This window comes from Artemia sp. Qi Xiang Cuo, chromosome 8 (genome assembly GCF_049724085.1).
Source record: "Artemia sp. Qi Xiang Cuo chromosome 8, ASM4972408v1, whole genome shotgun sequence".
Taxonomy (NCBI): Eukaryota; Metazoa; Arthropoda; class Branchiopoda; order Anostraca; family Artemiidae; genus Artemia; species Artemia sp. Qi Xiang Cuo.
The window spans coordinates 42,561,937-42,585,621 of record NC_142801.1 but is presented as its reverse complement, the minus strand read 5'-3'; the positions used below and the strand labels follow the sequence as shown (position 1 = coordinate 42,585,621).

The 23,685-nt window shown below is 34.9% G+C and overlaps 1 protein-coding gene across 1 annotated transcript in view; it reads left to right on the top strand.

Moving 5' to 3' along the window:
- The window catches only part of LOC148949429 (ras-related protein M-Ras-like), a 41,002-nt gene that overhangs the window by 368 nt on the left and 16,949 nt on the right, over positions 1 to 23,685 (top strand). The window contains exons 2-3 of the mRNA XM_089093455.1: positions 15,101 to 15,298; positions 23,326 to 23,479. Coding sequence (XP_088949581.1) covers positions 15,109 to 15,298; positions 23,326 to 23,479 — 344 coding nt within the window. The 5' untranslated portion in view covers positions 15,101 to 15,108. The remainder of the gene's footprint in view (positions 1 to 15,100; positions 15,299 to 23,325; positions 23,480 to 23,685) is intronic.

The window sequence follows — 23,685 nt, the reverse complement described above, 5'->3', positions numbered from 1 at the left end:
AGGTTTCACTTTTATAACACACAGATTTTTAAAGGTAATCAAAGGTCAGGACCCACTAAAGGGAGAAGGAGTGGAGGTAGGGGTAAAGTTCTACCAAATCATATTATTGAGTTAGGAATAAAGTTAATACATTATTTAATGCCTTTTTTTAGGCTGATTATAAATATAATAAGCATTTATAGCAGAAATGACTTTCAGCCCCCCCCCCTAACTTGACTATACCTAACCTAACCCTTACGTTCCAGAGCTAGTGGAGGGGGGCGGAAACTCATTACCGATAGAAATGATTAGTATATTCGAAATCAGCAATAAAAAAGGCATCAAATGGTGTATTCACTTTAGTCCTAACTCAATAATATGATTTTGTAGAACTTTACTGAGGTAGGTACTTCAAAATACTGGTAAACTTTTGTTATTCATATTATTGACTTATGAATAAAGTAAATATACCACTTGATGCCTTTTTTCTGCTCTTTCCAAATATAATAACCATTTTTGTTGGAAATAGATTTTACCTCCACCTTTATATATACCAATACAGCATATATATTTGCACATTAGGGGGGTAGGGGTAAATTTTATTTCTTGTGTAAATGAGAGGTAAGTTTCAACTTTCCCCCACCCCCTCCTAATCTGCAAATATATACACTGAATGGGTATATATAGGGGTGGGGGTAACATTCATTTCCAACAAAAATGATTATTATATTTGGAAAGAGCATAAAAAAAGGCATCAAGGGGTATGTTTAATTTATTCATAAGTCAATAATAAGAATAACAAAAAATTTACCAAAATACCTTCCCAGGACATACTTTAGCCAGTAGACCCATCCCTGAAAGTTTTAGTTTTTTAGCCTAGTCCCTTTCCAAGATAGCCTAAAGTAGCTAAAGTAGAATTTTACCAAGGTAAAATTCTAGTTTAGCTACTTTTTGCAAGCTTGGAAAGGGGTTAGACTATGAAACTGAAACTTACAGTAATGACTTCAGGGCCTAAAATATACTCTGGGAAGGTATTGCCAAGCTTCCATGTAGGAGTCATTGTTGATCATCAACTAAAGTTCAGCACCCATGCAAAATATGTATCATCATCTGCCCTCCAATCTCTTGGAATGATTAAAAGAACTATCTCTAGCAGATGTCCAAGCGTGTTTATGAAGCTCTACAAGGCACTAGTTTGCCCGCACCTAGAGGTTGGAATGTCCCTGGTATCACCCTATTTCAAGAAGGACAAAGAAATTCTAGAAAGAGTTCAACAAAGAGCAACCAAGATGGTCAAAGGCCTCAAATAAATGCCATACAAAGAGTGTTTACATCACTTGAAACTTTCCACTCTTGCATACAGGAGGAAATGTAGTGACATGATAACAACCCACAAAATTTCTTCTCCCTTGTCTCCTTACCCTTCCCCCAGAACATTCTGTTACTAGAGGTCATTCCAAAAAGATCTTCAAGCAATGCTCCTTAGTCTGAGAAAGAAGCCATTTTTTCAGCCAACATGTAACAAACTTGTGGAATCTACTCTCTGAAAATACAGTGGCTGCATATTCAACAGATGCTTTCAAGAGAAGTTTAGACAAAGAATGGTAACAGCAAGAGTTCCTGTATGACTGGGAAGCTGCTCAGTCCTCAATCAAAATTTAGTCCTCAACCTCAAATCCATTGAAGTCATAACAGAGCATTACAAGGATGAAAATCCTTAATTTCTCTCCAAGCTGTGATTTAAGGTAATGAGAAGTGAAGTTTGGTTAATGCTAATGAAATAAAACAAAATAGGATAAAAATAATAGTTTAGAAATAAATTTTGGCTATATATTTGTACATTAGGGGGGTTGGGGGTAAAGCATAGCATATATTAAATATGTAACCTAACCTAGGTACCTCTGTCTCCCCTAAACCCCAAAAAACTAAAGTTTAAATATTGTAAATGCAATGAGAAAGCACTGTTTGCAATTCTCAGCATAGGAATTCTCCTCTGAAAGAACCTGTTTTACTAGTTTCTTTTATTGCATGGCCTACAGATAATAGAACAGTATCCAACCTTTTTCTGATTTCTAAGTCTCAGAAATTTGCGCACTTGATAGATCTATACCTATTGAAACTTTGACAAAACAACATTTTACCTTCATTTTCAGTTATGAGTTTCTTTTTCTGTTTTTAGTTCTGAAAATGTAATTGCTGCTAGTTGAGTAGAATTTTAAGCCATATCAATGAGCTTTTTTTAAATTTAGGAAATGTATTTGTAGATCTTTGAAACCTCATAAATTGGGACTGAGCAAAGTTGTGAAGCTGAAAACAGTTTTGTTGTGCTTTAGTTAAGCAGAAGATCTATTTTCTAAGGTTTTACTTTTATATCACAAAGATTTTTAAAGGTCATCAAAGGTCAGGGTCCTCTAGAAGGAGAAGGAGTGGCAATAGGTACTTCACAATACCTTCCCAGGACATACTTTGGTCTGTATTCCCATCCCTGAAAGTTTCTTTTTCATAACCTAACCCCTTTCCAAGATAACAAAAAGTAGCTCAACTAGAATTTTACTGGTAAATGTTGTATACACTTGGCTTTTTTTCAGCCAGATTCACCACAAATGCTGCAGTCAGTGTCATTACTAGCCAAAATGTTTGGGTGGGGGGCAAGAGATTTTACCAACTGCCTGGCCATTTTTACCAACTTTTTTTTGTCAATATAATATGCATTTTGAATACAATACACAAATTCACTGCACAAGTCAGTAAAACTTCTGCATTTACTGACCAAGATTTAGAATTTGGTACATATCATGTCACTATTTTAATGCTGATTATACCAAATAAAAAGATGTGGCACCATCTGTAAATCATGGCAGGAGTTGGTAAAACTGTTGTGTTTACCAACCAAGTTCAAAATTTCTGTAGATGACATGTCAGTATTGTTTGGTTTTTATTGAACCAAACAAAGAATTTTAGCAACATTGGACAAATTGTGACACAAAGCTCTATGATTTTACTTTTTTTTACCAAGTGACCTAAAACATTGTGGGGGGGCATCCCCCCTATACATGACAGCCTTGGCTGCAGTACATATCCTCCTTCATTCCCCCAGCCCCCTCACCCAGCACAGGATTTTCAATCTCATAATTGAACCAAGCTCTATTCTAATAGCCCCAGGTATCACACTATTCATTTGCTTGTAATTTTGATTAGATTTCAACTCAGTAAGATTTAAGTAGTTGTTCTAAACTTTTAATATATGTGATTTATTGAAATATTATTTTTGTTTTTTTTATTAAATTGATTTGTTTGTTGGTTCACCAATTTAAATTAATAAACAGCATTGATATCAGTAGGCCACATAAAGCCAAAATAAAAATCATAGGCAGCACAATAGCACTGTCTAAGCATGGGCGTCCATAAGCTGAATTTCATGGGGGGGGGGGCTTACCTGGTCTAATTGGCGCTTCCAATGCTGTGTAATGGTAAATCTCAAAACAAAAATATAAAAACAATGCAGCATTGTGCATCCAGGGGGAGCTGGTGCCCTCCCCTATGGGTGCCCATATGTCTAAGTAAAGATACAGGATAAGTCAAAGTATTAAAAGTTAAAATCAACCAGTTATCTGTTGGCCATTGTTTTACACAGAATATCCAGAAAAATCTGAACAATTCTTGGTATAATTGTGAAAGAAATCATAATTAACAAAAAATTGCCAGGGATGCCAATTGGAAGGGAAAATTGACTCCCAGAGTTTTAAACTTACCTTCCCCATTGTATCTTTGTATAAAAAAGTAAATTCTATAAAAATTACACAATTTTTTTGTGTTATTCACAATGTGGATGGTATATATTTCTGGAGGGGGTTGCACTGAATATTGTTTTTGTCTATAATTCCCTTCAAAAGCAAAGGTTGGTACTGCTTATAGGTGCTCACAAAATTTCTAAATAATGAGAAAAATATAGCCTATATATGTTTTTTACATTCACTTTATTCTATTCTCTGCAGAAATTTTCTACAGCATGCTGATGCAGAGGTAAATTTCACACAAGTAGCACTGGTGTTGTGTGAAATGCAACTAACTTCAGTCATATTTCTTAGCACAGTTATGTCAATTCTTTTTTTTAGATGGTTAAAAGAAATATTTAGAAAAGAAGAAATTGCTAGAAGTCAGTATGGTATTATACATAGACAGTTCTTCATTTGTTTGTATCAGTAGTATAGAATATGGAGTTTCTGCACACTCATCAATTCCATTCACTTTAACAACCCCTTTTCAACCCAATTTACATGATTTTCAAATGAAAAATCTGTATTTTTAAGCATTTCCCATCATAACTTACCATCAAAACAGGTGATGTGACAATAGAAAAAGCTTTTAAAAAATAAGAAATGGACATGATTTTACAAATATTTTTTTTTATGCAATAGTACAGATTATTAGAATTATTAAATTTATTATTATTATTATTAATATATATTACATCATATTTTTGATTATTTCCTATACTACTTCTTTGTTCTAATATTTAATTGTTAGATCAGTATCTAAATAATTTATATTATCTTTATTTTTTCTTTCAATAACCTTTAAAATCATAGCTTCTGTTTTTTTTAATTTCTTTCCAAGATCAGCCACATTAGAATCAATACGCTTAGGTGCAAATAGACCAACCATTTCACCCTTAAAATCAATAATAATAATGATTTTCTTTCCATATTTAGGTGTAACACATTTCGTTGCTTTAATTGTATATTCCATTTCAATGTCTAAATCTTTTTTCCTAATAGTTTAATTATATTTATTTTCCATTTTCATTTTGTGTAAAAGTTTCTCCATTTATTAGTTGATGATAACAGAATTTGTTCAATATTTATAAGCATTGAATTTTACCTGTTTCAAATATTTTTCACAAGAAAAAAACTGTAATGTTTTCTGTTATTAATTTTCTTGTTTAGGCTAATTATTTCTTCATTAATCAATTTGCTCCCCATCCAAAGAAAACACTTTGAATTCAACTTTCAATGGATTTTTGTTGTTGCTTGTGCATTAACACTTTTTTGGCTAATGCCCCTCCCAAATGATTCCCTCCCTGGAGGGTTATCCCTCGAAAAATTACCCCTCAAAAGTAACTACATTAAGTTAGGTTCATTTAACTTAGGTTAGCATGACCACTCATGCTAACCTAAGTTAAATGAACCTAACTTAAATGTAGTTAACTTAAATGTAGTTAACTGAAGTTACACTTCAGTTCTGAATGTTTCAAGGCAGAAAAAGTTCCAGTTGTCCTTTGAATTTATCAAAGAAGATAAAAATTTAAAGTTCAATTCTGAATTTTTCCAAAGAAGAGAGAAAAAATTACTATTCAGTTCTGAATTTTTCTAAAGAAGAAGAAGTTACAGTTAAATTTGGAATTTTCTCAACGAAGAGAAAGAAGTCTCACTTCACATCTAAATTTTCCGTAGAAGATTGAAAAAGTTATACTTTGAATCTGATTTTTTTCCAAAGAAGAAAGAAAGTTCGAATTTAATTCTACGTTTTCTGAAATAAATGAAGAAAAGTTCGAGTTCTCTTCTGAATTTTTAGGAGAGATAAATGTTAGTAGTCAGCCCTTAATGTTTTCCAAAGTAGACACAAAACGTGGATATTCGACTCTGAATTTTTTCCAGAGAAGGGAAAAAGTTACAATTCATTTCTGAGTTATCCAATAGAAGAAAGAGTTATGCTTTAGTTCGAAATTTTCTAAACAAAGAGATAAAAAGTTCAAATTCTTTTTTGAATTTTCTCAGTGAAGAGAAAGAAGTCTCAATTCTGACTTTTGGTAGAAGATGGAAAAAGTTATACTTAGATTCTGATTTTTTCTCCAAAGAAGAGAGAAAGTTCCATTTTAATTCTGAGTTTTCTCAAAGGAATGAGGAAAAGTTCAATTTCTCTTCTGAAATTTCATAGAAGAGAAAAATATTAATGTTTAATTGTGAATATTTTCCAATGAAGAAAAAAATGTTAAACTTCGACTCTGAATTTCCCATAGAAGACAGAAAAACTTAAACTTTTTAAACTTGATTTTAAACTTTTAAAACTGATTTTCCTAAGAAGAGAGAAAGTTTCACCCTTTAGTTCTGAATTTTCTTAACGAAGAGAAAAAAAGCTCAAGTTCTCTTCTGAATTTTTTCAAGGAAGAGAAAAGAGTTACATTTTGATTCCGAATTTTTCCAGAGAATAGAAATAGTTCCAGTTCAATTCTTAATTTTCTCAAAGAAGAAAAAGAAATCTCGCTTCACTTCTGAATTTTCTTAATTAAGAGAAAGAAGTTTCACTTCACTTCTGAATTTTCGGTAGAAGATGCAACAAGTTATACTTCAAATCTGAATTTTTTTCCGAAAAGGGAAAAGAAGTTAGTTTCCAGTCCTGAGTTTTCCTAAAGAAGAAGGAGTTCCACTTTAGTTTAGAATTTTCTAAACAAAGAGAAAAAAGGTTCGTTCTGTTCTGAATTTTCTCAGTAAAGAGAAAGACGTCTCACTTCTGAATTTTTGGTAGAAGATGGAAAAAGTCATGCTTCGATTCTGAATTTCTTCCAAAGAAGAGAGAAAGTTTCACTTTAATTCTGAGTTTTCTCAATGAACCAAGGAAAAGTTCAAGTTCTCTTCTGAATTTCAACAGAAGAGAAAAATCTTAATGTTTAATTAGGAATGTTTTTCCAATGAAGAGAAAAATGTTAAACTTTGACTCTGAATTTTCGGTAGAAGATACAAAAAGTTACACTTCAGTTCTGAGTTTTCCTAAGAAGAGAGAAAGTTCTTTTTTAGTTTGGAATTTTCTCAACAAAGAGAAAAAAGTTCAAATTTTCTTCTGAATTTTCTGAAGGAAGAGGAAAAAGTTACATTTTGATTCTAAAATTTTCCAGAGAATAGAAATAGTTCCAGTTCAATTCTGAATTTTCTCAAAGAAGAAAAGAAGTCTCACTTCACTTCTTAAATTTCTCAGTGAAGAGAAAGAAGTCCCACTTCACTTTGAATTTTTGGTAGAAGATCGAAAAATTTTATTTTGACCCTGATTTTTCTTCTGAAGAAGGGGATAAATGTTATCCTTCAGTTCTGAGTTTTCATAAAGAAGAAAGAGTCCCACTTTAGTTCTGAGTTCTCTTAAAGAAGTGAAGAACGAAGATAAAAAAAGTTCCACTTCTGTTCTGAATTTTCAAAGAAGAAAAAAAGTTCAACTTCTCTTTTGGATTTTTCCATGAAAGTGAAAAAATCCTATGGTTTGATTCTGAATTTTTCCAGAGAAGAGAAAAAAGTTACACATCAGTTCTGAGTTCCCTCAAAGAAGAAAAAAAAGTTCAACATAAATTCTCCATTTTCTGAAAGAAGAGAAGAAAAGTTCAAGTTCCCTTCTGAATTTTTATTTTAAGGAGAGAACTCCGGCTATGTGATTCACCAACGAATTCTAATTTTTTTCCAGAAAAGAGAAAACTTCCAATTCTAAATTTTCCAAAAAAGGGAAAAAAGTTACTCATCAGTTCTCAGTTCCCTCAAAGAAGAAAAAGTTCCAACTAAGTTCTGAATTTTCTCAAATAAGAGAAGAAAAGTTCAAGTTCTCTTCTGAATTTTCCATGGAAGAGAAATGTTACATTTCCATTTCAAATTTTTTCCAAAGAAGAGAAAAATGTTAAACTTTGATTCTGAATTTACTCAAAGAAGAGAACAAAAGATCAATTTCTGTTCTGGATTTTTTCCGAAGAAGAGAAAATGTTACAGCATCAAATACAGCGCATCAGAGAACTTTAGTGTGAAGGTTTCACGCGCCTATCCACAAGAAATGTAGAATTTGTTGCTTTTTCGATGAAAGTATGTAAGAATGGAAAATTCAATATAAGATTGGTGTATGTATGCTAGTAGTCAAACAACTTCTCAATATCATTAAGAGTCAGGGGGGAAAATCTTGGTTATTCAATGTATCAGTGGAAAAGTCCTCGAGAATTTTGCCTGTAATCTAAGTTTTGTAGTCTATTGTAGGAAAATGTGAATTTTGAAAAGGCAGAAACACTCCCAACGGCTTCAAAGGGTCTTGATAAAAGTTACAGCATCAAATACATCGCATCAAAGAACCTTATTGTTGAGATTTCATGCGCCTATCCACAAGACATGTAGAATTTGTTGCTTTTTTAATGAAAATATTCAAAAAATGGAAAAGTCAATGTGGTAAGATTGGTGAATATATGCTAGTAGTCAAACAACTTCACAATTTTGTGAATAGTCAGTGGTAAAAACGTAGAAAATATTGGTTATTCACTATATCAGAGAAAAATCCACGACAATTTTGCATGTAATCTAAGTTTTGTATTATATTGAAGAAAATTTGATTTTTGAAAAGGGGTGACACTCTCAAAGGTGTAACGGGTCTGGTTAAAAGTTACAGCATCAAATACAGCACATTAAAGAACCTTAATGTTGAGGTTTCACGCCCCTATCCAAAATAAATGTAGAATTTGTTGCTTTTTCAATGAAAATATGTAAAAATGTAATAATGCCACGGTAGTGTGAATTGACATGGTGTATCACTTAGGGTTGGTTGCGAAAACTTGAATCAACAGATTGAGGCATCATTTTTAACAAGAAATATCTGAAAATGTCTTAGAAATGATGAAGGGGATGTCAAAGGGTGTCAGAGAGCAGTAATAGTGTGGCATTGTGGCGTGAATTACTTGGAGTATCACACTCTAGCAAAGAAGTACCGAGTTCTGCTTTTCAAATGAAAAAGTGATTAATTTAGATTCTTAAGCTTATTTTTGGTGGGAAAAAGTTGAAAATATCCTAGGGGTGATGAGGGGTGGTGACAAGTGGATGACGGAGGGGGCTGGTGTGTAATGCCACGGTGGTGTGGAGGTTATTACGATAAGGTTGGCTTGCGAGAACTTGAGTCAATGGTTTGCAGAATAATTTTAAATACGATATGCCCGAAAAATGTCTTGGGGGTGATGGGACGATGTCAGAGGGTGCCATAGAGCAGTAATAGTGTGACATTGTGGCGTGTATTGCTTGAACTATCACACTCTTACAATGAAATGCCCAGTTCCGCTGTTCAAGTAAAAACAGGGTTTAATTTTAATTCATGAGCTCATTTTCGGTGGGGAAAAGGTTGAAAATGTCCTTGGGGGTGATGAGGGTGGTGCCACGTGGATGACGGAGGAGGTGTGTCATACCACGATGGTTTGGAGTATTTTGAAGGTTATTATGATAAACTTGGCTTGCAAAAACTTGAATTACCAGATTGAAGCATAATTTTTAACAAGAAATGTCTGAAAAATGTCTTTAGGTGATGATGTAATATCAGAGGGGCAGTCAAATAATGTTGCTGTGGTGTGAATTGCTTGGAGTATAGTTTTTTACAGCTTAAAAGTTATGGTGGAGGTGTTAAGGAATTTTTACCTTGGAGGGGGGGGGGCTGAAAATTTAACTAACATTCAAAGAAATGATGCATTTTCATTAAAATCTCTTCAAAAATACCTCTTAATACGGTTTAAATTTATCTCGAATTTCAACCCTTCCTCCTTGGAATTGCCTGCTAGGGGGTAGGGGGCTGCCGCATATTATCACGGTGGTGTGAAATATTCATAGTCTTGGTACAAAAACGCTATATTTTCGTTACGAGCTCTCTGAAATACCTCAATAGTGCCTAAAAATTCTGCACCTAATATCAACCCTGCCCTCTGGAAATGACTGCTAGGGAGGTGGGGGCAGCCGTATATTGTCACGGTGGTGTGAAATATTCATAGTCTTGGCATAAAGAAACGAGGTATTTTCGTTAAGAGCTCTCGAAAATACTTCAATAGTACTTAAAAATTTGCATCTAATATCTACCTCGCCCTCTGGAAATGATTGCTAAGGGGGAGGGGATGGCAGCTGTTAAACTCCAACTTCAGAGTCCTGTTTTAAAGGTTCTTTTAACTAGATTTGTAATTTATAACTGATTTTAACTCTAATTCCTGGCACTTTCAATATGACGAGTCCAACACCGACTCCCGCCATGTTAGCACCCTTGACTTTCTATAATACATGGTTCTTTTTGCATATATTACGATAAGCCTGTTTCAGGTTTTATTTTTTGTTTGTCGGGTTTTTTAACTGTTTTTTTTCTGTGTTTTAATATTGTTGTAAATTTGTTTGAAATAATAAAACTTTTATTTAAAAAGCCTGTGTTTTTAAGATTTATTGTTTAGCACAATCAAGGTGTTTACACAATTTTAGCATCCCTTAGTCTTTATTTCTAGAAATACATTTAGAACAACTTTGTCAAAAAAAAAAAAATTCCTATGCGTGTTTTGCATCATCGATGTTACACCTGGCCAGGTGAAGACTGACATGAGCTTGGAATCCCGCTAGATTTATCATGGAATAGACAGAGGTGTGTCTTATGACGTCATGGGAATATGCTATTTCTTGAATGTTTTTCCCTAATACAGAATATTGACAATGGCAGTTTAGTCATGTTGCTTGAAAAGCCGACTCATTGGAAGAAAATTGACCTTTCGAGTCCTAGCGAGGTCAAAGAACTAAAAGAATAAAATAAATGCTTTGAACGTTTCAGGCGAAAAATAAAATACAAAAAAATATGCGATAGTGATGCACGCTGTCATTACAAAAAAGTGTGTTCTGACCTTAAATAAAGTGCGCGCTGTCATTAAGTTAAAAGACAGAAAAAAATGCTTTGAACGTTTCGCGCGAAAACCAAACGCCAAAAATGTATGACGTGACAGTGATGGTTGCGCAATCATTAATTGACATCACATAAGGTGTGTGCCGTTCTCGGTTACAATAGTGGATTCTCAATGGGTTTCTAACGCAAGGTTACAAATTGCGTCAAGCATATTACACCTGACCATTTAAGAGGGTGTAGGTCATGTGATGTCATTAGAGACCAGAGGGGTGTGCCGTGGGAGTCCTGCCAACTGTGTTCCTATATTAGAACACATGGGCTAGTAACTCTTATTATTACTACTTGTGTATTATCCCAACCACATTCTGATTAATCATATAAAAAAATACTGGAATTCTAGGAATCTTGCCAGGGGTGGGAATCTTGCCAGCTGACTGCATTGCACAGGTGATAGTAACATCATTTATTACCAATTGTGTATTATCCCGACCACACTCCGATTAATTATACTGAAACATAATGCTGGATTTCCGGGAATCTTGCCAGCTAGAAACAGGGCTCCTGTGACGTCAGAGGGCTCTCATAGGAATCCTGTGGAAAAGGGATAGGGCCCTTAGAGAAAGCAGAGATGGGATACTACTTACCGCTGACAAATATTGATATATTGTATGAATTTGGTTGTATTCCTTATTTTCGAGGTATTTTTTCTCGAGATAACTTACTAAGTAAAAAAGAAAAAAGAATGTGGTGTAAACAATTATGACTGCATCTCTCTCTCTCTCTCTCCCTCTCTCTCTCTCTCTCTCTCTCTCTATCTACTCTCTCTCTCTCTCTCTCTCTCTCTCTCTCTCTCTCTCTCTCTCTCTCTCTCTCTCTCTCTCTCTCTCTCTCTCTCTTGGCACAATGTATTATTTTTTTTTTTCTTGTAGACCAGGGCACTTTGTATCAAAGAAGCTATAGTAGAAACTTACAAAAGGACTTATTTAATTGGAAATTGGAGTGGCTTGTGCTCATTTTGATTGTCAAAACTGATTGGAGGGCAACTTACATGCTTTTCATGCCCATTATTTCCCGAAACACATCCCATCAAGATTTTGAGACAGCCATTTTGATCAATGTTGTTGATTCCCAAATAGAAATTGTGATTTGGTGGATGACACTCCCCCACAGCCCTCAGGGCAAGGGTTGTAAGTTATGTCCTGGGGGCATATAAGGTTTTATAGAACGCGTTGTCGTAGAAACTTCAAAAAGGGCTCATTTAATTGGAAATTGAAATGGCAAGTCCCAACTAACACCCCTTCCACGCCTACCATTTATCCAAACACGTCCAATCAAAATTTTGTGATAGCCATTTTGTTCAAAGTAGTTAAATGGTCCGGAAATTATATCTTTGAGGGCGACACTACCCCCACAGCCCTCAGGATAAGGATTGTACATTATGCCATGGGGGAATATAAGGTCTTTATTGAAAGCTTTGTCGTAGAAACTTGAAAAAGGGCTCATTCGATTGGAAACTCAAAGGGCTAGCGCCATTTGTAATAGTCGAAAATGATTTGAGGGCAACTAACCCCCCTCTTACGTCCACCTTTTCCCCAAACACATCCAATCAAAATTTTGAGATAGCCGTTTTATTCAACGTAGTTAAAAGTTTTAGAAATTAGGTCTTTGAGGATGATAACCCCTCAGAGCCCTCGGGGCAAGGGTTGTAAGTTATGCCCTGGAGGCATGTAAGGTTTTTTATAGATAGTGATGTTATAGAAACTTCAAAAAGGGCTCATTCGATTGGAAATTAGAAGGGCTTGAGCCCTTTTTTAATAGTCGAAAGTGATTGGAGGATAAGTAACACCCCTCTCACACTCACCATTTACCCAAACACATCCAATCAAAATTTTGAGATAGCCATTTTTGTTCGACGTAGTTAAAAAGTCCGGAATTTATGTTTATATGGATGACACTCCTCCACAATCCTCAGGGCAAGGGTTATAAGTTATGCCCTGTGGGCATATAAGTTTTTTTTTTATAGAAAACGTTGTCGTAGAAAATTCAAAAAGGAATCATTCGATTGGAAATTAGAAGGGTGATGTTGTAGAAGATTCGACTGGAAATTAGAAGAGTGACGTTGTAGAAACTTCAAAAAGGGCTCATTCGATTAGAAATTAGAAGAGATTTTGCTCTTTTTAATAGATGAAAGTGATTGGAGGATAACTAACACCCCTCTCGCACCCACTATTTCCCCAAACATATCCAATCAAAATTTTGAGATAGCCATGTTGTTCGACGTAGTTAAAAAGTCTGGAATTTATGTTTATATGGATGACACTCCCCCCCCCCCCAGCCCTCAGGGCAATGGTTGTAAGTTATGCCCTGGGGGCCTACAAAGTTTTTTCCTAGAGAAACCGTTGTCGTAGAAACATCAAAAGGGAATCATTCGATTGGAAATTGAAACAGCTATTGCCCTTTTTATAGTCGAAAGTGACTGGAGGGTAAGTAACCCCCCTCTCACGGCCACCATTTCCCCAAACACATCCAATCAAAATTTTGAGATAACCATTTTTTCTACGTAGTTGAAAGGTCTGGAAATTATGTCTGATGATGACAACCCCCTCACAGCCCTCAGGGCAAGGGTTGTAAGTTATGCCCTGGGGTATATAAGGTTTTTATAGAAAGTGTTGTCAATCAATCAATCAATTTATTTATAAGAAAGAAACTTCAGAGAAAGAAAGAGAAGAAACGTAAGAAAGAAAACGTTCTAGAAACTTCAAAAATGGCTCATTCTACTGCAAATTGAAAGGACTAGTGCCCTTTTTAATAGTCGGAAGCTATTGAACGGCAACTAACCCCCTCTCACGCCCACCATTTCCCCAAAAACATCCAATCAAAATTTCGAGATAGCAATTTTCTTCACCGTAGTTGAAAGTTCTGGAAATTAGGCCTTTGAGGATGAAAGCCTCCACCCAGCGCTCAGGGCAAGGGTTCTAAAGTTATGCCTTGGGGGCATATAAGGTTTTTATTTAAAGCGTTGTCGTAGAAACTTCAAAACGGCTCATTCGATTGCAAATTGAAAGGGCTAATGCCCTTTCTAATGCTAGAAAGTAATTGGAGGGCAACTAACCCCTTTCTCACGCCCATAGTGCCTTTTTTAGTAGTTGAAACTGATTGGAGAGCAACTAATACCCCTCTCGCACCCACCATTTCCCCAAACACATCCAATCCAAATTTTTAGACAGCCACTTTGTTTATTGTTGTTGAAAGTTCTGGAAATTAGATCTTTGAAGATGACCCTCTCCCCAGAGCCCTCAGGGCAAGGATTGTATTTTATGCCCTGGGGGCATATAAGGTGTTTATGGAAAGTGTTGTTGTAGAAACTCAAAAAGGGCTCATTCGATTGGAATTGAAAGGGCAATTGCCCTTTTTAATAGTCGAAAACTTCCCTCTCATCTGGCCATTATGTTTAAAAACTAAATGTTGCCTTAAGATTACATCAAAATGCACTGTTTTTTTTTGTTTTTTTTTGCACTGTTTTAATGCTATTTCCCAATAAGGCATCTCAGCAGTATCCCAAGAACGACTGAGGGTATTATGTTCAAACTTTCGGGGCTACTTCTGCTCTTAAAATTTAGCAAAATCAAAAGAGCGTAAGTGTATCCAAGCTATCAAAGTAAGTAAACAGATTTTTTTCGCGAATGGTATCAAGTTTTCTATTTCAGGTCAACTAGAGGAGGTATGAAACTAAATTAAACACCACTATTTGTGTCCAGATTTTTAAAAGGGTGTATGTTGTTAAAAATTGCTGAAAATTTAAAAACGAAAAGATTTAAAGTATTATTTTCTTTTTCCCTGAAAAGACTATGTAAATATAAAACGAAAAGAAATTAATTAAAAAAAAAACTTTTTCCATAAAATAAGTTTTTCAAAGAAAAGTAAAGAACTCCATTAAACCAAAAATGAGCAAAAATAAAATCAAATAATCTACCAAGCGTGGAACTATCACAAATCAGCATCGATAAATAAATGAAACCCAAAATGAACAGAATTACAATAAATAATCGAGTCAAACTCAAAACGAGTAGAAATTAACATGAGTAGGGCTCAAAACCCCTATGTCTTCCCAAGGCGAGAGCATAATTTGCAATTTACAGAAAAAAATACAAATGAATGTGCATTGTCAGTTTAATATACATATACTGATATTTATTTATCAAAATGTTAATATTGCTTGAATTATTTAAGCTATAAAAGTAAAAACATATATATTTTTTCAGTAAAGTGCAAATTTTAATGAAAAACATATTAGGTTAGATATTTACAGACAGACGTCCTAGCAATATAAGAACCTCAGAATGAGTTGGCTGATTTTTTTTTATATTTTACTGATTTTTGCTTACTTATTCATACTGAAATCGTATATTTACTACTATCATCGATCATATTATTTTCATATTTAATTTGATAATATACACTAATTGGATACACTTTTCAGGTTTATTAATGTCGTCCATACCCAATGATGAACAGTTGGTTCGGTACAAGCTTGTTGTTGTTGGGGATGGAGGTGTTGGAAAGAGTGCCATAACAATACAGTTCTTTCAGAAACTGTTTGTAACAGACTATGACCCCACAATTGAAGATAGCTATTTGCAGCACTGTGAAGTGGATGGAAATATGTGTATATTAGACGGTAAATTTGTACATACACTATGTTACTATTATTATTTATTTGATAATCCGTTATACAAAACAAAAAGGGGTCGTGGAGAAATAAACATACATTACTTACAATATTAAAAATTAATGACGGCAAATATACTATAAAGTTAATTCGATTACACAAAAGGTATGTGAAAAAAATTGGAAAAGAAATAGAGCTTCTGGGTCAAGACCAGTGCTAGCAGAGTCTGCATTAGCATCAATGAATTAGTTTTAATAACAGGCACAACGTGTTACAGATACGTGTCTTTCAACAGAAATGATGGGATGAACAATCTTGCGCTTTCTTAAAAGATAAGAATTATGAGTTTATGAAGGCAGGAGGGACATAAAAATATTGCGTGAAAATATTGAAAAGTTTTGAATTTTTTGAATTGGTAATACTCTTCAGAACAGTGGAGGACACACGTAACACAAGAGAGCTACCAAATTGAAAATCTTCAAAAACAGACAATGGTTAGAATGTTGCTTATTGGTTACAAAAGATGCATAGGAAAGCTCAACCTGTCATTTAACATATGCTACCAGAACTTTAATGTATGCCTTATTGAGGATGCAATAGTGAGATCAAGGTATGTTATATCAAACAGTTCGTGGTAACGAACTGTAAGTAAGGAGTGACCCAGCTCAATAGTAGTCGAAACTTTAAAAAACGGAATTTTTAATACCAATAGATATATAAAAAAATCGGATTTCTATGCTGATTTCAAATATATAAGTTTCATCAAGTTTAATCTTACCCATCAAAAGTTACGAGCCTGAGAAAATTTTCCTTATTTTCGAAGAAAGAAGGAAACGCCCCCATAAAATTTTAATGAAAATCACGCCATCAGATTCAGCGTATCAGAGAACCTCACTGTAAAGGTTTCAAACTCCTATCTGCAAAAATGTAGAATTTGATATTTTTTGCCAGAAGAAAGATTTATACTTTTTTTCAGGGGTTATCGTATCGACCCAGCGGTCCTAAAATATCGCGAGAGGGCTCATTTGAACGGAAATTAAAAGTTCTAGTGCACATATTAAGTGACCAAAAAATTGCAGGGCAACTATGCCACGTCATATGCTCATTTTTTCCCCCGAAATCACCCGATCAAAATTTTGAGATAGCCATGTTGTTCAGTATAGTCGAAAAATTTAATAAATATATCTTTGAGGATGACCTAATCCCTCGCAGTCCCCGGGGGAATTGGCAAAGTTATGACATTTGCCCATTGTTTACATATAATATTGGTTATTGGGATGTATACTGACGTTTTCAGGTCGGTGGGGAGGGGGCTACGTGGGAGGATCGTTTCATGGGAGAAGAGAGTTTTCCATGAAGGGGGCGCCGGATTTTCCAGCATTATTTAAAAATGATTAGAAATTGAATTTAAAAAAAAAACAATTTTTTCAACTGAAAGTAAGGAGCAACATCAAAACTTAAAACGAACAGAAGTTATTATGTATATGAGGCGGTTCGCTTCATCAGCAATACTTCGCTCTTTACACTAAAGTTTTTTTAGTACTTTCAAAAGACCTATTTATTCTAATTATACGGCCTTTGTGATTCTGAGGTCATTCTTAAAGAATTGGAATAAATGTCGAACTTTAGCCTAAAGAGCGAGGTATTGACGATCGGGCGAACCCCCTCAGATACGTAATAATTTCTCTTCGTTTTAAGTTTTAATGTTGCCCCTTCCTTTCAGTTGAAAAAACTTGTTTTTTTTTTTAATTTAATGACTGACCTGATTGATCCTGCTATTTCTAAGAGGAATATCTTAAGGAGACTGTTGCTTCCAGTTAAGAAGTACGACTTAGGACTTTTTGGCGTTAAATTCAAAACCAAATTTTGCATATTTAGATTTTAACAAAGCAAAGACCTTGTTTATACGCTGGATAGTATAGCTCACGGTGGCATAATTTTGTGAAAGCGTAAGGGAGGGGGAGAGGTTATAAAAATGTATTTTTCTAAATTTGTCAGGAGGGGGGTAATATTGTTTTTTAATAAGTTTTATTATTGAAAATATAAAAATACATTTTCAGTGAAAATATACAAAAAAGCATTTTTAAAAATCTAGGGGGGGGGGGATATTGGGGTGCAACTTCCTTCCCCCTAAAAAAAAATGAAAAATTTCCTGAGAATAGTAATCAGACAACACCTTAAGGCCAGTGAGTATAAAATCAAACAATTCATGGTAACGGACTGTAATTAAGGAGTGACTTAGGCGAATAGTAACCGAAACACTAAAAAGTGGGATTTTGGAAACAATAGATACATTGGAAGAATTGAAAGAAATGAAATGAAAGGCATACCACCAGATCCTATAGGTTTTAAGTTCCTATCTAAAAAATTGTGGAATTTTGTATTTTTTTTGCCAGAAGAAAGATCAAGAATGAGGGTTCATTTGTTTTTGTTTTTCAAGGTGTGACCCTGTCGAGCCAATGGTCTTAGAAGATCAAGAGAATGCTCATTCCACGGGAAATGAAGTTTTTTTTAACCCTTTAAAGTGACCAAAAAGATTGGAGAGCCACTAGTCCCCCTTCCACGCCCCTCTTTCCCCAAAGTCATCCGATCAAAACTTTGAGATATCTATTTTGTTCAGCATAGTAGGAAAGTCTCATAACTATGCCTCTTTGAATGGCAGGACCCTCCACAGCCCCTGAGGAAAGGGCTGTAAGTTATAAAATTTGCCCATTGTTCACGCATAGTATTTGCTATTGGGAAGTATACAGATATTTTTCGAGAGAGGGGGAGGGAGGGGTTTCCACGGAGAAAAATTCCCGGGGATGAATTTTACAGGGGAGGGCGGCATTTGATAGAAATCTTATGCACAGTTTTTTTTTTCTTACTTTCCCTTTGGCGACTCAATTTTATATGTGGAGATGCTCCGGGGTAAATTTTTTGCGGGTTCGGAATTGTCTGGGGTATTTTGACTGGGCTAAAGTTTGACTTTTGTCCCAATTCTCTGCGACTCAAACGCAAATTTGGACAAAGTTGAAGTGGAATGAGAAATATTTTAAAGCACTATAAAATCCATGGCTAATTTATGAAACTTCAATAGAATTTGATGTGTATATCGTACTTGACGTTTGAATCTCCTGGTCTTGAATTTCCTGATCAACCTAAATTTTTTTTTTTTTTTTTTTTTTTTTTTTTTTTTTTTTTTTTACATTGCCAGGTTTCAGGAAACTTGGCATGTCGTTCTTTAAGAACAGTTCGTTCCCAGGTGTTAGAAGAAAAAGAAGCAACATCTTGTGAAGAGAAGCTTTTATCATAGGCAACACAATAGTGCTCCCTAAGTAAAGAGCGATGTGGGCACAATGTGTTATTTTTATTATTATTATTATTTCTATTTTATTTTGCTTCTTTAGACCACAGCACTTTGTATAGAAGAAGTTGTCGTAAAAACTTCGAACGGGGCTCATACGATTGGAAATCAAAAGGGCTAATGCCCTTTTTAATAGTCAAAAGCTATTGGAGGGCAACCAGCCCCTTTCTTATGACTATCATTCCCCCAAACACATCCAACCAAAATTTTGAGATAGCTATTTTGTTCAGCGTAGTTGAAAGGCCCGAAAATATGTTTTTGAGGATGACAAACCCCACAGCCCTCAGGGCAAGGGCTGTAAGCTATGGCCTGGGGATATATAAAGTTTTTATAAAGAGGGTGGTTGTATAAGCTTCGGAGGGGACTCATTGAATTGGTAATCAGAAGTTCTAGTGTTCTTTTTAACAATCAAAGTGATCGAAGGGAGGCAACCACCCTACACACACACACACGTTGTATTTTCCCGAAATATATCTGATAGAAATTTCGGGATAGGTATTTGTTCAAAAAGATTTGAAAGATCACATAAAAAGATCTTTGTGGTTGACACAGCCCCCAGAGTCTTCGGGCAAGGGTTGTTAGTCATGCCCTGGGGGCATATAACGTTTTTATGGTTGGAGTGGTCGTGTGAACTTTAGAGGAGGCTCATTTGATGTGAAATGTATAGTTCTAGTTCCCTTTTAAGAGTCAAAGGCGATGGGAGGGCAACTAACCCCCCCCTCCCATTCCCAAACGCGTCCGATCGGAATTGTGAGATAGCCATTTTGTTTAAAATATTCCAGAGAGCATATAACAATGTCTTCAGGATGGACACAACCCCCCCCCCTCCCATATCCCAGGGCAAGGGTTGCAAGTTATGCCCCGGGGCATATAAGGTTTTTTATGGACCGGGTGGTTGTATAAACTTCGGGTCGGATGGGGCTCATTTGAATGGAAGTCGGAAGTTCTGGTGCCCTTTTTAAGAGTCAAAAGCAAATGAAGGACAATCATCCTCCCCCCAACCCTATAATTCCCCAAACACATCCGATCGAAATTTTAAGTGAGCTATTTTGTTCAGAATTGTTAAAAGATCCAGTAAGTATGTCTTTGGGGATGTCAACCTCCCCACAGTCCTCGGGGCAATTTGTTCATTGTTTATATAAAGTATATGCTATTGAGAAAGGTATATATTTTGAACTTTAATTTCTAAAAAGACAAAGGGCATTCAGGTGCAACAACTACTACTGTTACCACTACTGCTACCGCACTACTCCATTTGCAACATTGAGGGAAAATTTGAACTAAATCAAAAGACGCTATGTGAATTTACATTATCAAAAGAGCGTATCTCAAGAACTGACTTGGGAATTAAGTTGGAACTTTCAGAGAATGCTTAATGGGAAGATCATGTGAGCAAAAGGCAATATATGCACGCTATTACTAATACTACTATCACTGCTTCATTTACTACTACTACTACTTCAAATACTTCTGCTATTGCAACTAATTGTAAGGCTAAGAGCATTGAGATAGAAATTTCAAGAAGTATATGAACAAATAGGTTATCAAAAGGACATATCAGCATTGACATAGCAATGACTAATTGTATTAAGTTGAAACATCCAGGACTTAATGAGAGGGATCTTCAACTGACCAAAAGGCATTTCGTTAATACTACTGCTGCTACTAGGACTAGCGCTGTTGCAATTAATGACACAAGTAGCAATACCATTACTACTACTGTGACAAAAAACAAATGACCGTGGATTGTCAGTTTAATTTGCATATACTGATATTTATTCCTTAAAGTTTTAATATTTTTTATTTATTAAAGTAAAAATGTGAAAACATTTAAAATGTATTTTGTTTCAGTAAAGTGCAAATTATGTTCTGGTCTTGAGAAGGCATGGGGGCTGTCAGCCCTATTCCTGCTAATTTTAGCTCGTTTTGATTTTGACTAGGTTAACTATTGTAATTTCTGTTCGTTTTGAGTTTCATTTATTTATTGATGAAGATTTGTGGTAATTACACGCTTGGAATATTTTTTTGCATTATTCCTGCTCAAATTTGGCTTAATGGAGCTCTTTACTTTCTTTGAAAAACTTGTTATATGATTTTTTTTTTATTATTATTATTATTATTATTGATATAAAAAAAAGGCAACATCTTATAGAGGAAAGTATTATATACTATTAAATTTTTAATTGTGGCTCTAAATTTCAGACTTTAATTTGAATAAGATTGAATAAGATTAATTTGAATAAGAGTTTAAGTTTTAAATTCCCTATTTTGTCAATTGTCAGGCAGTCCAGAATTAAAAATTCAAAACACTTAGCTAGAAATAAACTCAAGCACTATCCTTTAAAGCTTTGACCAGATTTTAGTCTCCATGTATAAAAAATACGCTTGTTTACGCGGTGTGGAGTCAGCATAGAACGCTTGGCAGTAACAATTTGTCCTGCACCACTGAAAACCCTTTCTGCTGTGGCACAAAATGCCGGCAACAATAGTACTTTTCTTGTCAAGCTGCAATCCATGGCAGCTGAGTAAAATATATTTTCCAGAAGGCAATGATTGTATTGATTGCATCAACTAGGACAGGATCTTTTGATCTCCTGGCGTGGGCTGACAAGCCCAGATTTAAATCTACTTGACGATGAATCACATAATTATTTTCATCCTGTTCTGCATCATCGTTCGGACACATTATTTGATCAAGCAGTCTCCTTTTTTTTATGTGTGACCATGAGGAAATTTAGAGCTGTTGCTCTTTGGAGAAAACCCACTAGCCATATTCACACAGCTGATTGGGGTAGCTGATCCACTGACAGCGCCAGAGGTTACAGCTTCCTCTTCAGGCTTTTCGGGGGCCCTCTCCTCTTCGTACAAAAGAATTTCTACTGCACTAAAATGCTAGCCACAAGTTGAATTTGAGGACCTTGAGTGTTGATTGGACAAATTTAGTTCACAGGAGATGTGATTAAGTACGTTATGTCAGCCCCCAGCACAAGAGGCTTAACCATTTTGAACAATAATTCCCTTCTTGTCAGTGAATCACTGTATAAAGATAATATAACAGTAAGTTCACCGCAGATGAATTCTGGCGCTTCATTCTCGGTGCGTACAAACAGCTCCTCCCACTTACTCTTTCATTAGCGGGTTAGTAATGTTAGTTTGTGTTTATCAGTCACTGAAAAAGGGTTCGAAATTGTATTATTCGTAATTGCGAAAACAGTAAGAAACTTGGAACTTGGTGAGCCGGTGAAGTGGTTTGCACCTGTCCTATCTCACAGGTATGTCTTAATTTATATACATATTGTGACTTAATCTATTATTTATATACAGTGGACTTAACTGATTGGCCTAAGTAGGATTTCTAAAAAGGGGGGTGGGGGTTGGTGAAACTGTGAAAATAAGGAAATCTCTAGTGTTAACTTCTAGTCAATACTGCAACTAGGAAATAGCGAAATTTCATAGTGGAAAGGGATCCACGAAGTGGTGGGAGTTTTTGAAATTGGCCACAAAATTTTTTACCAGAAAATGACAACCTAACAGTTGTAGTATTTATTATCTATAAAATTTCACAACTGTCTGTGGTTTTAGATAATAGTAAGGCGCCATGGAGCATCAAAACCTATTCTTATTGTTATTATTCTTTATTGGTAAGGAAAAATTTTCCCTTTAATCTCCATTATTTTATTTTCATTTTAATTTCCTTTAATTTTCATTTAATTTTTCTCGTTTATGCTCTTTTTTTGGGTCATAGAAACGTCAATCGAAATTTGATAGAGGATCTTTATTTTTCTTCTAATAACTGGTGGAATAGATGTGATGGTTTATCATTTTCTTGAACCCTTCTTGACTTCTCCCTTGAACAATTTATAAGATTTTTCTGCGCACACGTGCATATTACGAAGTAAAATTTAAGAATCGGGAAATCGAGAGACATACTTATCAAGGAAAATAAACTAGCAAGTAATTATTTTAGTTTTAGTAGTTTAAAAATTTGATTATCTCTTTTGTTGTGTTTGTGCTAAAACCTGTGTTTGATTATCTCATTAATGAGCTCCTCAGTACTACAGACAATAAAAATCAGACCAATATCAATAAGCAAATGTGAAAAGTGGAAGTGACTATGTTTAATTTAGCTGCAAGTCTACATTCATGCCCACCACGTTATTTCCCTTTGAGAAAAAAATGATAAAACTTTGGAACTGAAATATCAATGCGAAGTGTCAAATTTCATAATCAATTGCCGTTTTCTTTAGATGATTTTTTTTTAATTGTTTCTCTTTTTTGTCGTTGAAAAAGGCTCCCGGACGTGGAGTCGAAATATTCTGACCTTTTTTATTATTTAAAGTTTTGTTGTTGTGATTTTAATCTTTTGTTTTGTTCTACTGCTTTATTTAGATGAAACCCGTTTCTCTCTTAATTTTTTATTTTTAAAATCCACAAATTTGGTTGCTGTTCATTAGTAAGCAAACGGAAATGTTAAGTGATTCCAGTTTTTGTATTTGGTTTAAAATAAAAATGGAACATTAAAAAGTGTTAAGAAAAAAAAAGAGTGATATTGCATTCAGTACTTCTTTTTTCAAGATTTTTATAAGGAGAGACGTATTTTGCGAAAATAAGCAGCTAAAACTTATCTGTCTGCAAAACGGTATAATAGCATAGCAATTGATGTTTGATGGAAGTCTGTATTATTTTCCAGTATTGGACACAGCAGGACAAGAAGAATTTAGTGCTATGAGGGAGCAGTACATGCGAAAAGGAGATGGCTTTCTACTTGTCTACTCAGTGACAGATAAACAAAGCTTTGATAATATTGATCAATTCCGGACACAAGTTCAGCGAGTTAAAGATAGGTACAAAATGTGTTATCAACTTTTCTATCATCCTCCATAATGCTGCTATCTACAGTAGGATAGGCTTGGCAGTGTTTCAGGAAAATGACTTAGGGAAATCAATTCTTAGAAATTCTATTTAGTGACGCCCAAGAAAATTAATAAAAGAGGCTGTCCGTTGGGGAATGGCTAAGTGTTTCTAGGACGAGATCAAGGGGAATGGCTGT